A 15,478-nucleotide genomic window follows, 5' to 3' on the forward strand; every position below is an offset into this window, starting at 1 on the left:
AGAAAAGGCAGCTTTGCTCCTTTAAAAGCGCGGACCGCCGCACCTCCAGCCCTTTCTCCCCGCGGAAGTCAGCCCCGCGAAGGCTGTGGGAAGGTGGTGGGGCGGGGACTGCATCCGCTTCCGATTGGCGTTGCCCTAAGGAAGCCTGCGCGGATTGGTCGGCGGCAGGGCCCCCAACAGAGCCTGCGGTGCGGATTGGCTGCTACGCGGCTGGACACTGTTTCCGGTACCTAGGCGGGCAGCCATGGTGACGGGCGAGCGGGATGCGACGCCGCCTCTGTGGCCTGTGGAGGCCCGCTTGGCGGCGCTGCTTCCCGACCTACTGGTCTTTCGGAAGTCCCGGGGATTGGAACCCGAGCTCGCCACGGCCCAGGGCGTCCTCCTAGGCGTCCATGTGACGGGTGAGGGCGACGGCCGGCACTTCAGTCTCCTGGCCTGCGGGAGAGGCGGCCTTTGGGTCCAAGCCCGTGGAGGCGTCGACGGTTACAGGCCTAGCCTTCCGCGAGCTAAGGCACAGTTTAACTTCGTGCCGCGGCTTCCGCAGGAAACTTTGAGTGTCTTCGTTTTAGCTTGGGAGGACATCTTTTGGGATGAACCGGCTCAGACCTTGAGCTCACCTCAAAGATGATGAAATCGAAACTCAGAGGAAAGGATTTTTACAGGACCACGCGGCGGGCTTTGAACCCGTTTTTCCCAACCTCGAGCATTTTCTATTAAGCGTTCTGTTTCAGTTATTTTATTCGTTCAGTTAATTCATTCTTGGCGTCGTAAGTATATGCCCGCCGTTGTTCTGGCCGTAGCTATCTAGCAGCCACTCCGCAAGTCGTTCATTTAACAAATACTTATTCTGTGTCAGGGATATGAAGATGGGTAATACCAGGTGCCTGTCCTTACTGTGTGAGTGGTTCTCTAGCCAGACATGAGGAGGGATCCTATTGTTTCCCATAGCCAGGCAGCCTAAGAGAGTAGGGGAAAGAGCTGGCTCCAGATGAAAAGGGCACCATCTCCAGCTCTTGAAAGCAGAGAGGATGGTCCTCTGGATTCCCAGTGACAGCGGCAACCAACCTGGCCCTTAGTAGTTTCTAAGTTACACCATGTTAATGGATAAAGGAATTACTCAGCTTGAAGGGATCTGTTTACTTTACACTAGCCTGATGTGTGGGGAGAAAGGGGCCAAAAAGTTTAGAATTTGGAGTTAACATCGTAATTTCTGCTTTGTTGGTCAGGGTTTACAGCATTAATGGACAGGTTCAGCCTGACCTGCAAGTCGGAACGTGACATGGACAAACTGGCCCACATCTTCAGTTATTACATTAGTGACATCGTGGAGCGTGAGTGATCATTGTAGGGTAACAAGGTGTGGTGCTGGGCTCCTGGGGGTTTATAAAAGAAGGTGGCCAGAAGTACTTTAAAACAGGTACCAAAGGGTCATTCCTTTAGCATCATTCATCTTTGGTTTCTTCAAGTTGCCACTGAAAAGCTAGACCTTTGCCTATTATCTGCCATTCTACCCAGTCTCACATTCTATTGACTCATTGTTCAAAGGCGGGGCAGGAGGAGCTAATTTACTTTGCACATTTGTATTTTATTTGAAAATAAAGTATTCTCTTCTAACAATAACGTATCTCAAGTGTGTATTTAGACAAAATTTATAAAACATCTTTTTATTATTATATTTTGATCCTGTGAGGAAGGAATAGGTGTTTTTTGTTTTTTTTTTAAGATAAATTTAGGTATATCTTTTTTTTTTTATATACTTTAGGTTTTAGGGTACATGTGCACAATGTGCAGGTTTGTTACATATGTATCCATGTGCCACGTTGATTTCCTGCACCCATTAACTCGTCATTTAGCATTAGGTACATCTCCTAATGCTGTCCCTCCCCTCTCCCCCAACCCCACAACAGTCCCCGGAGTGTGATGTTCCCCTTCCTGTGTCCATGAGTTCTCATTGTTCAATTCCCACCTATGAGTGAGAACATGCGGTGTTTGGTTTTTTGTCCTTGTGATAGTTTACTGAGAATGATGTTTTCCAGTTTCATCCATGTCCCTACAAAGGATATGAACTCATCATTTTTTATGGCTGCATAGTATTCCATGGTGTATATGTGCCACATTTTCTTAATCCAGTCTATCGTTGTTGGACATTCGGGTTGGTTCCAACTCTTTGCTATTGTGAATAGTGCCGCAATAAACATATGTGTGCATGTGTCTTTATAGCAGCATGATTTATAGTCCTTTGGGTATATACCCAGTAATGGGATGGCTGGGTCAAATGATATTTCTAGTTCTAGATCCCTGAGGAATCGCCACACTGACTTCCACAATGGTTGAACTAGTTTACAGTCCCACCAACAGTGTAAAAGTGTTCCTATTTCTCCACATCCTCTCCAGCACCTGTTGTTTCCTGATTTTTTAATGATGGCCATTCTAACTGGTGTGAGATAGTATCTCACTGTAATTTTGATTTGCATTTCTCTGATGGCCAGTGATGATGAGCATTTCTTCATGTGTTTTTTGGCTGCATAAATGTCTTCTTTTGAGAAGTGTCTGTTCATGTCCTTTGCCCACTTTTTGATGGGGTTGTTTGTTTTCTTCTTGTAAATTTGTTTGAGTTCATTGTAGATTCTGGATATTAGCCCTTTGTCAGATGAGTAGGTTGCAAAAATTTTCTCCCATTCTGTAGGTTGCCTGTTCACTCTGATGGTAGTTTGTTTTGCTGTGCAGAAGCTCTTTAGTTTAATTAGATCCCATTTGTCAATTTTGGCTTTTGTTGCCATTGCTTTTGGTGTTTTAGACATGAAGTCCTTGCCCACGCCTATGTCCTGAATGGTATTGCCTAGGTTTTCTTGCAGGATTTGAATGGTTTTAGGTCTAACATGTAAGTCTTTCATCCATCTTGAATTAATTTTTGTATACGGTGTAAGGAAGGGATCCAGTTTCAGCTTTCTACATATGGCTAGCCAGTTTTCCCAGCACGATTTATTAAATAGGGAATCCTTTCCCCATTTCTTGTTTTTGTCATGTTTGTCAAAGATCAGATAGTTGTAGATATGCGGCATTATTTCTGAGGGCTCTGTTCTGTTCCATTGATCTATGTCTCTGTTGTGGTACCAGTACCATGCTGTTTTGGTTACTGTAGCCTTATAGTATAGTTTGAAGTCAGGTAGCGTGATGCCTCCAGCTTTGTTCTTTTGGCTTAGGATTGACTTGGCGATGTGGGCTCTTTCTTGGTTCCATATGAACTTTAAAGTAGTTTTTTCCAATTCTGTGAAGAAAGTCATTGGTAGCTTGATGGGGATGGCATTGAATCTATAAATTACCTTGGGCAGTATGGCCATTTTCACGATATTGATTCTTCCAACCCATGAGCATGGAATGTTCTTCCATTTGTTTGTATCCTCTTTTATTTCATTGAGCAGTGGTTTGTAGTTCTCCTTGAAGAAGTCCTTCACATCCTTTGTAAGTTGGATTCCTAGGTATTTTATTCTCTTTGAAGCAATTGTGAATGGGAGTTCACTCATGATTTGGCTCTCTGTTTGTCTGTGATTGGTGTACAAGAATGTTTGTGATTTTTGTACATTGATTTTGTATCCTGAGACTTTGCTGAAGTTGCTAATCAGCTTAAGGAGATTTTGGGCTGAGACGATGGGGTTTTCTAGATATACAATCATGTCATCTGCAAACAGGGACAATTTGACTTCCTCTTTTCCTAATTGAATACCCTTTATTTCCTTCTCCTGCCTGATTGCCCTGGCCAGAACTTCCAGCAGTATGTTGAATAGGAGTGGTGAGAGAGGGCATCCCTGTCTTGTGCCAGTTTTCAAAGGGAATGCTTCCAGTTTTAGAATGGTGCAAAATTTTTTATACAAAGGGGGCAGTAATATTAGCCTAGAGTTGTAAATAGAATTTTCTTACACACTAGCAGCCATGTGCTTGGGAGTTTGCCATATTGAAGCACAAAGCATTATAAGGGAAAATCTCACTTAGATTTTCCTAAATTTCAGATGGTGGGTCAGCCTCTCTTCTCAGGCTACAAGAAGAATTATCCCTACCACAAACTGAGGTGTTGGAATTTGGAGTGCCTCTGCTACGGGCAGCTGCTTGGGAGCTCTGGCCCAAGGAACAACAGATAACTCTGCACCTTGAATGTGCCTGCTTTCTCCAAGTTTTGGCCTGCCGCTGTGGGAGCTGCCATGGAGGAGACTTTGTCCCCGTTCATCGTTTTGCAGTTTGTTCTACTAAGAATTCCAAGGGAACCTCTCGATTCTGTACTTACAGAGATACTGGCTCAGTGCTAACACAGGTGATCACAGAAAAATTGCAGCTGCCTTCTCCCCAAGGTAAACCTAGGAGGCAGAAAGAGGATATATGGGTATTCATGTAGTTAGAGTTCTTCATCAAAAAGTTGAAATCAGATTAAAGGAGAAAAGTAGGTAGAAAGAACCACTTATTTATTCCTGAAGTACTAGAGATTAAAAAAAAATGTATCTCAGAGTTAAAAACTACCTTAGACATCATATGTGTTTTGATTGGCAATCTTGGGCAAGTTACTTAACCTCAATCAATTGGGGACGTAATAATACCAACTTCATGGGCTGGGTGCAGTGGCTTACACCTGTAATCCCAGTAATTTTGAGAGGCTGAGGCGGGTGGATCACTTGAGGTCAGGAGATCAAGACCAGCCTGGCCAACATGGTGAAACCCCCTCTCTACCACAAATACAAAAATTAGCCGGGCATGGTGGCAGGCGCCTGTAATCCCAGATACTTGGGGGTCTGAGGCAGGAGAATCGCTTGAGCCTGGGAGCCGGAGGTTGCAGTGAGCGGAGACTGCACCACTGCACTCTAGCCTAGGCGACAGAGTGAGACTCTGTCTCAAAATAAATAAATGAATTAATTAATTAATAATAATATCAACTTTACTGGGTCATTGTGGGGATTAGATTAGTTAAAATATGTAGTGTGCTCTGAACAGTGCCAGACATATGGTGATTGCTCAATACCCTTTAGCTATTGTTTTGATTATTACTATTTTTTTCAGCTCAGTACACACATATTGAGTCCTTACGTGTATCAGATTCTATACTAAGGAATATGGTGTGAATAAGCCTTGGTCTTTGCACTCCTGAAGCTATCTGTTTTGGGGGTTACTACAGACATATAGATAGAGAATTCTAGTATGGCACGGTAAAAGCAATGAAAATGAGAAGGGGCCATTAACTCAGCCAGAGAAATATGTCAGTGAAGATTCTCCTTTGAAGTAGATCATGTCAGAATTGCATCTTGAGGGATAAGCAGGAGTTAGCTACCTGAAGAAGGTTTTATTAGTTAATAGATATTCACCATAGCCTGTTAAACTGCATCCCAGATGAGTTCATTCATCTTTGTTTAGCCTTTTCAGTTACCTTACCTTACATAACAACTCTTTGTCTCCAGCTGTCAGAAAGTTTCTTCTTTCATCAGGATGTAAGCTGCCTCCTTGTAGTTTCACCCATTTTTCATGCTTATATTCTCTTCCATACTTGAAGATAGCTATCAAGACCCAACCAAATGCTCTTTCCCTACTTTGATAAAAGAGGAGTTGGTTTGGTATTGGGGGTGGGGTAATGGTATGTGGAAAATGGAAGATAGTTGTTGGCAAAAGGCTAAAATGAGGGATTTGGTGTATGATACAATTCCTCTTCTAGCTATAACATCATGACTGTGAAGGTGGACCAATGACTTGGAGCAATTAGTCATTGGTTGATGAGCTCTGTGCATTTGCACCTGTTGTGCTTTCCAAAGTCTGGTATTGTGAAGAAATTGTGCTATTGTTCATATTTCCTGTGTGACTTTTTTGCTTTTAAGAGGTCAGTTTTGGCCGAGCACAGTGGCTCATGCCTGTAATCCCAGCACTTTGGGAGGCCAAGGCGGGCAGATAACGAGATCAGGAAATCGAGACAATCCTGGCTAACACAGTGAAACCCCGTCACTACTAAAAATACAAAAAATTAGCCGAGCGTGGTGGCGGGCACCTGTAGTCCCAGCTACTTGGGAGGCTGAGGCAGGAGAATGGTGTGAACCCAGGAGGCAGAGTTTACAGTAAGCCAAGATCGTGCCACTGCACTCCAGCCTGGGCAACAGAGCAAGACTCTATCTCAAAAACATTAAAAATAAAATAAAATAAAAAGAGGTCAGTTTTTTTTTTTTTTTTTTTGCTTTGGATTAGACAGCCTGGTCCATCTATAGGAAAAAGGCTCAAGACCTTCTCAGCCCAGCAGAACCCTAAGGAGGCTTCCCAGACCCGAGGCCTTTGTGCATTGCCATTGCAGACCAGGCACTGCCTGACTCCAGAGGGTACTATTACAGAGGCTATGATATGATGGTGCCTCTTGGAGTTATGTACTGCAGTAGAGCTGCCAATATCCTCAGTTATCTTAGCTGTGATTTAACATTATTATCATCAGCAAGCCAGTCCTTTTACTTAACCCAAAAACTCCCTAAAACAGCCCTCTTAGACTCCTTATCAATCCCACCATCCATGCTATGAGTTCCAATGGGTAACATCTCAACATCATTCCTAATATTTGCTGTTGTGATCTATTAGAAGGCAGCTTCAGAAGAAGAGTCAAATCTGTAGGATAAAGGCTATTTAAAAGCCTGCTAGGTAAAGCTGGAAAGCTCTCTTGGTCACTGACTAGGGAACTGTGGTATCTTATACTGTCACAATTTTCTTCACTTGGTTTTAGCCTTTACACTTCACTCTGATCTGGTCATGAACTTGATCCATATGTATTCAAGGATTTCCACTATTAGTAATAGCCAGCAAACCAGGATAGACACATTCTTTATTTTTCCTTCATTTTGAAACTACTGAGCGCCTCCATCAAAATCAGAACTAGTTTGAAGGTTTGGGAATGAAGAGAGTTACTATTTGAATCATAAGTAGTTGTGAAGGAATTTACAAACTACCATCCTAATTTTGCGTTGTAAACTGCAGAAGAAAGGTAGTCAGGAATTTAAAATGTCCTCAGTTCATCCACACATGGAGAATTAATCACATTTTTTTCTCCCTACAGATAGTTTTCAGTTCCAGACAAAACCATCCAGAACTCAGGAGGCCTTCTCAAGTGAATGCTGCAGGTAGACAGAGATGCTGAGGGTGAACATGGAGGGCCCAAAAGTGACAGAAAGATGACCATTAAACTGAGCCACTTACGTCACTTGTAGATGAGGAGTGGTGACTCTTGTACTTAGCCCAGTATTAAGGTTAACAGAGAAGATTTGGAAAGGCAATTTTTGATTCTCTATAGGGAAATTATTTCTTTTATTTTCTTTCTTCTTTTTTTTTGAGATGGAGTCTCTCTCTGTTGCCCAGGCTGGAGTCCAATGGCGTGATCTTGGCTCACTGCAACCTCCGCCTCCCGGGTTCAAGTGATTCCCCTGCCTCAGCCTCCCAAGTAGCTGGGATTACAGGCACGTGCCACCACGCCTTGCTAATTTTTGTATTTTTGGTAGAGATGGGGTTTCGCCGTGTTAGCCAGGATGGTCTCGATCTCCTTACCTCATGATTGGCCTGCCTTAGCCTCCCAAAGTGCTGGGATTACAGGTGTGAGCCACCATGCCCAGCGGGAAATTATTTCTTAATGGTTGAGAAAACCTTTTTTTAAATACCTTTTTTTTGAGATGGAGTCTCGCTCTGTCACCCGGGCTGGAGTGCAATGGCACCATCTCGGCTCACTACAACCTCCGCCTCCCAGGTTCAAGCGATTCTCCTGCCTCAGCCTCCCAAGTAGCTAGAATTACAGGCATATGCCACCACGCCTGGCTAATTTTTGTATTTTTAGTAGACACGGGGTTTCACTGTGTTAGCCAGGCTGATCTCAAACTCCTGACCTCAGGTGATCCGCCAGCTTCAGCCTCCCAAAGTGCTGGGATTATAGGCATGAGCCATCACACCCAGCATTTTAATAGCTTTTAAGTGCATTTTATATGTAGCATATTTATTTCCAGCTACAAATTTGTCTTCTTAATTATTTTAGCCCAGATGATATTAAAATGAACATACATTTCCTAACCATGTACCTCCTGGGTCTCTAATGCTTATCAGTGTTCAGTGTCCCTACCTGGAGTTCACCAGCCACTCTATATACAGTTTTCCATCCCACTTATCTAACTTGATTTCTTACTGTTTTCAAACAAAAATCTATTCCACATGAACCACTCCCACACTAACCTGTGTGTCTTTGCTCACACAATTCTCCCTTGTTAAATGCTGAGTGACCTCCACATCTCTCTACCTCTCGATATGTTGACCATCCTTCAAGGCCCTCCTCAGTCTCCACTTTTTTAGGTCATTATAACTCAGAGAGATCTGACTTTTGAGCTCAGCATGCCCGTGAAAAGTACCCTAGATCAATAGTCAGAGTGGTAAGCTCTAGTTTTGGTTCGACTTCTCAGTAGCTACGAAGCTATATGTAATCTCTCTGAGCCTCAATGACCTAAAAGAGGTAATTTTTGCCTGCCTGAATGACAGGGTTGTTGTAGGATTAGATGATGATATATAAAATAATATTAAAATGTGGTATTAGAAAATTCAAAAATGCTAACAGAAAAAATGTATTATTATTGCTTTGTATCATTTTTATGTTTTATTTAATATTTAGTTGTTATTTAACTATTCAAGTGTGGTATTTCCCCATTTAGATTGAGGTATTTAGATTGGCTTTTGGCTTTTAAAAATTCCTAATAGAGTTTGCAGTCACAGCTGTAGTCCCTGACTTTAAAATTTTATGGAGTAATGGAGGAGAAGGATAGGTAAATAATTAATGAATGATACAGGAAGGCTTCCTGGAAAAAGTGACTTTGAGACCCGGTAATGCCCCAATAAAGGTGGCCACTCTCAGTTTTTCATTTTCTTTCCACAAAGAACAGAGGAAGAGTTCCTAGATCAAGTGAAGAGGAAGCTGGCTCAGACCAGCCCTGAGAAAGACCTGTTGACCACAAAGCCTTGTCACTGTAAGGATATCCTGAAGTTAGTGCTCTCACCCCTCACCCAGCATTGCTTGGTCATTGGAGAAACCACCTGTGCATTTTATTATCTGCTGGAGGCTGCGGCTGCCTCCTTGGACCTGTCAGATAATTATATGGTGAGCAGGCTCTGCAATCTGCCCTTCAGCTGAGCCTTTTACTTTGAGAATTTGATTGAGATCTCTTACGATCATAACCATAGTGAAAAGTGGAAGAAAGTAGGAGAGAGAGAAGAGCTAGAAAGGATTTAGGAAAAAACATGCAGTGGGAATGTGGTAGTGGAATAGCACCAACCCGTGCCAGCACTGCCCCTGACTCTTGCACAAGCAGTCCAGCTCCCATTTCTAGCTTGAAATCCAAATCTGTTTCAAATTCTGATCTTGACCCTCATCATAACTTTACTCTAGCCTTTGCCCTAATCTCACCCCAGCATCATCCTAATCCTAATCTGGCTTATTTATCCCTTGCCCTGTTTAGAGGCCTTCTTTTATTTGAGGAAGGCAAGCAGTCTTCCGGGCCAACCCTCAGCATTTTCATTTTTGAAAAAACAGAAGGTGAAGATCTGTCAGTTTGAGGAGGCCACTTTCTGCCATCTTCTGTCAGAGGTGAGGGCAGGGGGTGACCTTGAAGTGCCAGCTATTTCTCCTTGAGGGTTACCCTATTATTTCTTTTGAAATCTTTTCATTGTTTTTTGTGTATGATTATAAATGTGATAATGTGATAAAGGGTTTATATACATGTAAAATATAGAAATATAGGTAGAAAGTGAAAGAGCTCCCACTAATCCTACACCCCCCACCATAATTAATAATTGTATGCATATTCCACCAACTGTACACAAACAGCCATATCATCGTTTTCCATTTTTTTATAGGCTCATATTCTACATTTTCTTGCTCCTGCAGCTTGCTTTTATTCTTAATAGTACAGATGGAACATATTTACATATTGGTATGCATACTGATCCACCACATAGTTACAACTGCCAAGTACTCCATTGGCTAGATCATAGCTTAGCTCTTCCCTTCTTCAGGTGCATTTAGGTTATCTCTAATTTGGGAATTATTATAAACATTGCTACAGTGAGTATTCTTCTTAAGTATTTCTTTCTCCCCTTGTGAGAGTGTTTCTGAGAAATTTCCAAAGGTGGCAATGCTAAGACACAATTTTAAAATTCACAAATACACTACCAAATTGCCAGCCAAAAATATTATATCAATTCAAGTTTTTTCCATTTCCTCATATCCTTACTAACATCAGATACTACCAGTCTTTTCTAACCTTGCTAATTCCTAGACAAAGTTATACTGTTTTAATATGTTTCTCTTAATAAGATACATCATTCTTCTAAGTTTATTGATTTATTTACATTAATTCTTCTTGTTTTCCCATCTCCAGGTCTGTGTCAACATGGGACATATCACTTTAGCCAAAAAATTGGCTAGGAAAGCCCTTCGACTGCTGAAAAGGAATTTCCGATGGACCTGGTTTGGTGTCCTTTTCCAGACATTCCTGGAAAAGTGTTGGCATTCCTGTACCCTGAGCCAACCTCCAAACGACCCTAGTGAGAAGTGAGAAGCCTTCCTAAAACTGTAGTTAACTACCCTGAGCTTTGCCTTTTTGACCTAAAACTACTTTTTTTCTATCAAGTAATCTTCAAGCATCTAACAGACAAGCAGATAACAAGACATGTAACAGTCAGCATACCTATATATATGCATGTAACAGATAAGTGTATAACATACAGTTCTTACTCTTCCACCTTACTCCCCCAGCCAATTACGTGTAGCAAATAGGGATTCAAAGAATGAATCTTTTTTTGAAACCTCTCTCTGAACTTTTCCTGATCAAGAGGGATTAATTAAAATGGCATATGAGATTAGGAGTAGTGGGATCCAAGGACTATTTCTGAATTTGAACATCTGTAGATGGCCCCATGATGAGTAGACTTGGAGCTCTTGTAGGGAGGGAACGTTGGGCATTAGTAAAGAATAAGGGTGTGCCCATGGAATACTATGCAGCCATAAAAAGTGATGAGTTCATGTCCTTTGTAGGGACATGGATGAAACTGGAAATCATCATTCTCAGTAAACTATCACAAGCACAAAAAACCAAACACCGCATGTTCTCACTCATAGGTGGGAATTGAACAATGAGAACACATGGACACAGGAAGGGGAACATCACACTCCAGGGACTGTTGTGGGGTGGGGGGAGGGGGGAGGGATAGCATTAGGAGATATACCTAATGCTAAATGACGAGTTAATGGGTACAGCACACCAACATGGCACATGGATACATATGTAACAAACCTGCACATTGTGCACATGTACCCTAAAACTTAAAGTATAATAATAATGAAATAAAATAAAAAATGAAAAAAAAGAATAATGGTGTGCTAACCACCCTGTGCCTCACAACAGTAAGAAGAATTTGGCAGTCCTGCAGTAGCAGGTACATTGCCTCTCCCTACTCTGGCAGCTCTATAACCTGGAGGCCACAGCCAGTAGCTACAGGTTTGCCTGCCTGGCTACTCTTAAGCAGAAGAATTCAGCCGATGAGTTTGCAAATGAAGCCCAGGTAAGCAAGTCCTTGCTTTACCTTTGGACCTCACTCAGAAACCAAGTTCCTGGTTTTAGCATGGTTCTCCAGTAACCCAGACAACACTGATCATGTGTTCAAGCGAGGTTTCTCAATTTGCAGTTTATAGATGGGTTTCCAGCTATGAGATTATCTGTGAACTCCCTGAACTGAATGCAGAATTTTATGTGTATATTCAAAAGAACCCTTGGGGGTTGGCAGGAGGAAGAAAAGGGGTCATAGCTTTCATCAGATTCTCAAAGAAGCCTGTGATCTAAAAAAGATTTAAAACTGCTGACCTAGGAAAAAACAAAAGAAAGTGTGTCTTCCTCATTTTAGTGTCTTATCTTTCTCTCTGTCTTATCCACATAACAACTAACTATTTGGTGAACACCTATTATATGCCAGGCACTGATCTTGACTCCAGGGAAATATAATAAGTAAAATATACAGTATGTTAGGTGATAATCAATGCAGTGGAGAAAAATAAAGTGGAGGCAAGGGGATATGGGGTTCTGTGAGGTGAGGGGTGGGGTATAGTTTTGAACAAGGTGGTCAGAGAAAGCTTTGCTGAGCAGGTGACATTGGAGTAAATATCTGAAAGAGGCGAGAAAGCCAGGCTGTCTGGGAGTAGAGTATCCAGGCAGAGGGCACAGTGAATGCCCAAGGCATACACTCTGTGTTTGAAGGACAGTGTGACTGGAGGGGAGGAAGAGGAGGAGAGTGAACCAAGAGATGAGGTCAGAAGGACCAGGAAGGGGTGGGATGGCAAATGGTGCAGACCTTAGATAGGCCACTGTAGGAGTTTTGGCTTTTATTCTGAAAGAGATGGGAAGCCATTAATGGGTTCTGAGAAGAGGGGTGACAGTATCTACTTATATTTTAATAAGATCATTCTGTCTACTGTGTTGAAAGTAACCTGAAGGGGACAAGGGAGGAAGCAGGGAGACCAGTTAGGAGGCTAATGCAGTAATCTAAGCAAGAGATGGTGATGGCTTGGATTATCGTGGTAGGGAAAAAAAAAGTTGGGGGTGGTCTTTTGTCAAAATAGAGCCAACAGGATTCACTCATGGATCAGTTCTGGGATGTGAGGGAAAGAAAAAAGTCAAGGATAATCTGAAAAGTTGTGACCCGAACTTCTAGAGGGACAGAGATGCTCTTAATTGGGATAGGGAAGTCTGCAGGAGGAGCAGATTTGGGGGAAGATTTGGGAGCTAGGCTTTAGACATGTTTTATTTGAGATGCGCATTAGACATCGAGGTGGAGATAAGTCTGGTGAATATGAATCCAGGTGAATACTCAAGTCTGGGGTTCATGGGAGAGGTCTGAGCTGGAAATAGACATATGGGAACCATCAGTGTGCAAATACTGTTTAAAGCCACAGGACTGGGTGGGAACACCAAGTGAATGAGTATAGAAAGGAGAAAAGGTCCAGGGACTTTGTTAACAGCTCCAGTGTTAAAAGGTCAGAGTGGTAAGGAGAAACCAGCAAAAGAAACTGAGAATAAGTTGCCAGAGAGATAGGAGGAAAACCAAGAGAGCATGGCATCCTGGAAAGCTAGGGAAGACAGTGTTCCAAGAAGAGAGCACTATTTCAAGTGTGCACATAGTTATATAGAGCACTAACTATTTCAAATGTGTGCATAGTTATATAGAGATCTAGGCAGCAGCCCTGAAGAGTTCTATGGAGCAAATATCAGAGGTCTTAAATTAGAAAACAAAGAAGAGGGAGTTTAATCAGTGTTTTGAAAGGGAAAGTCATGGATTGGAGAGGAAAAGCAGGAGCATGTAGAGAAAGTGGTTTGTTTAAAGAACAGGCAGTGAGAATGATCCAATTAGATGTGTAGGGGTGAGAAGGAGCATGTTTTTCTAGCTGGGTTGGAGGCAAGTGGTGGGATACCAGGAGTTTAGACTGGGTGAGCAGCAAGGCACCATAATAGGCTCTTACATAGGAAAGGAACAAAATGGAAATGTCACGTGAATGTACAATGGGAATATTTTACCCTGTGTTTGTTTCCCTGCAGGTTGTCTCTACCTATGTGGAGCTCTCTCAGTTCTCCCAGAGCACGGGTATCAAGGACAAGTGGCTGCACTGTGAGCAGATGGCCATTCAGAAAGGCAGTTTATGTTGGTTCTCCAGGGAGGGGTTGTTGGCCACAGCTCAGCTCATGCAGGCCCTGGCCTACACCAAGCTCTGCCTTGGCCATCTTGACTTCTCCATCAGGCTGGGTAATGGGACCTAGGGCTAATGGGTCTAGGGCTTTTAGAGAGTACATGTTCACAGCTAGACCTCACATGGTGCTCTTGAACCTCCTCAGGTTTTCAAGCTCGTGAGATATGCAGACACCTCAAGAAACCAGCTCTGGAGAATCTGGTTCTCTCAGTTCTCTTCAGATCTGCATTTCTGAAGAAGAAGTATTAAGATCATTTTCTGTCATTTGTATTTGTTTCCTAAGAGGGGTGTGTATGTTTTCCCAGAGAAGTTTAGAGTGGAGAGGGAGATGCTGTTCCATTTCCACACCCTGGGATATCCTTCCCTTGGCCACTCCAGACACATTATCTTAAGTGTGGAAGAGTCAGGAGTGGAAATGCAGAGTCAGAGCTATTATATATTCCTCAGTACTTGGGTCTCATGGACAAACTTTCTTCAAAAAAAAAAAAATCTGCAGGCAGATAGAGAATTGCAGCAGCTGAAGACTCTGGAAACTGCCTCAGAGGCAATCTCCCACCTCCTTTGCCTAGAGATGGGTCTGATCCCAGGCTTAGATATTCTCTATATAAATAGAGCTATGAAGAGGAGATCTAAAGGATGTTAGGCTGCTGTGAAGGTGTAAGACCCCTTCCTTTCCTACCCATCCTCCTCACTCCCTAGCTGGTCCCAGTGGCTCTCTCTTGGCAGATTTGGTCTGTGTGTCCATGTACTGGAGAGTCAGTGGGCGCTCATTTCTCAGAGTTATGATGTCCTTGGCCTGGCCTGCTTTTACTCTGCTTGCTTAGATCTGCTGCTCTATGGAAAAAGTAAATCTTGCACAGGTCTCTGCTGTACTCCTGAGGGATTCAGACCTCAGATGGGGCTCTAGGTTTGGAATACAGGCAGTCATGAACCTGTCACTCAGGCATGACCTCTGCCCCGACCTCTGGCTCCTTAAAGTCTGGGAACCATGTTGTGATTCAGGGGTGTCTGCCTTTGGGGTCTTGTTTCCTTCCCTGTATCACATACCTTCTATACCCTGGTTCCTACACTGATACCATATACTAGCATGGTTACCTTCTCTGTCCACAGGATTGCTGTGTCGGCCCTTTAGTGAGTGTCTGCGTTTCGTTCAAATCTACGAGAACAGCTGTGTTCTAACCTCTCAGAGCAATGTCATGCTGGGGGTCCACTCCTCCCTGGCCATGTGGTAATGTCTTACTCAAGGGCTGTGGAAAAGGATAGACATTTAAGTCATTTAAGCTGTCTCTCCCCACCAGACAGGACTGTTGAACGTCTCTAACCAACTTCTAAAGACCATTCACCTCCCATACCCTCCCATCTTATTAGAAGGGCTCTTGTCCTTTAACAGGTTTTGGCCTATAGGTCAAGGGTTACATTTAGGGTTACATTTAACTGCTAGAGTAACCCATAGCAAGGCTGAATATAATTAGTCTCCTTTTAAGTTTCCTTGTATGTGAGTTAGTAGCCTTGGTCACTTTCTAGCATCACAATTGTGATTGTCCAGGAGGTCTTAGAGCCTTAAAGAAGTGATGATTTTAAGCAAAAGTCGTGGTTGGTAAGCAGCAGATATTGCTAAGAGCTGTTACTCTTTTCCTCCAGGTTTGCCCAGGAATCACAGTGGGACCTGTTTGAGCACTATTTCTCCAAGGCTTGCCGGTTGGTGAAAAGAAC

General features: G+C 42.9%; 1 protein-coding gene across 6 annotated transcripts; it reads left to right on the forward strand.

Annotated features, from left to right (window-relative positions):
• The first annotated feature begins 244 nt into the window (after nt 1-244).
• Nucleotides 245-15,472, forward strand: LOC129472949 (adenylate cyclase type 10-like). Of its 6 annotated transcripts, none has more exons than XR_010119306.1 (9): nt 245-401; nt 1,227-1,331; nt 4,008-4,306; nt 7,061-7,124; nt 9,489-9,616; nt 10,410-10,582; nt 11,436-11,592; nt 13,617-13,821; nt 15,407-15,472. XR_010119306.1 is itself a non-coding variant. In XM_063633290.1 (7 exons), the coding sequence occupies exons 1-7, from the start codon at nt 245-247 to the stop codon at nt 11,461-11,463; spliced, it is 954 nt and encodes a 317-aa protein (XP_063489360.1). In that variant the 3' UTR covers nt 11,464-12,065. The 6 variants fall into 6 exon arrangements, 1 of the variants encoding a protein (XP_063489360.1); XR_010119304.1 differs by lacking the exon at nt 15,407-15,472 and adding an exon at nt 14,876-15,107; XR_010119305.1 differs by lacking the exon at nt 15,407-15,472 and adding an exon at nt 14,876-15,107 and having other exon boundaries at nt 13,617-13,686.
• Nucleotides 15,473-15,478: the final 6 nt, after the last annotated feature.

Source organism: Symphalangus syndactylus, chromosome 23 (assembly GCF_028878055.3).
Source record: "Symphalangus syndactylus isolate Jambi chromosome 23, NHGRI_mSymSyn1-v2.1_pri, whole genome shotgun sequence".
NCBI lineage: Eukaryota > Metazoa > Chordata > Mammalia > Primates > Hylobatidae > Symphalangus > Symphalangus syndactylus.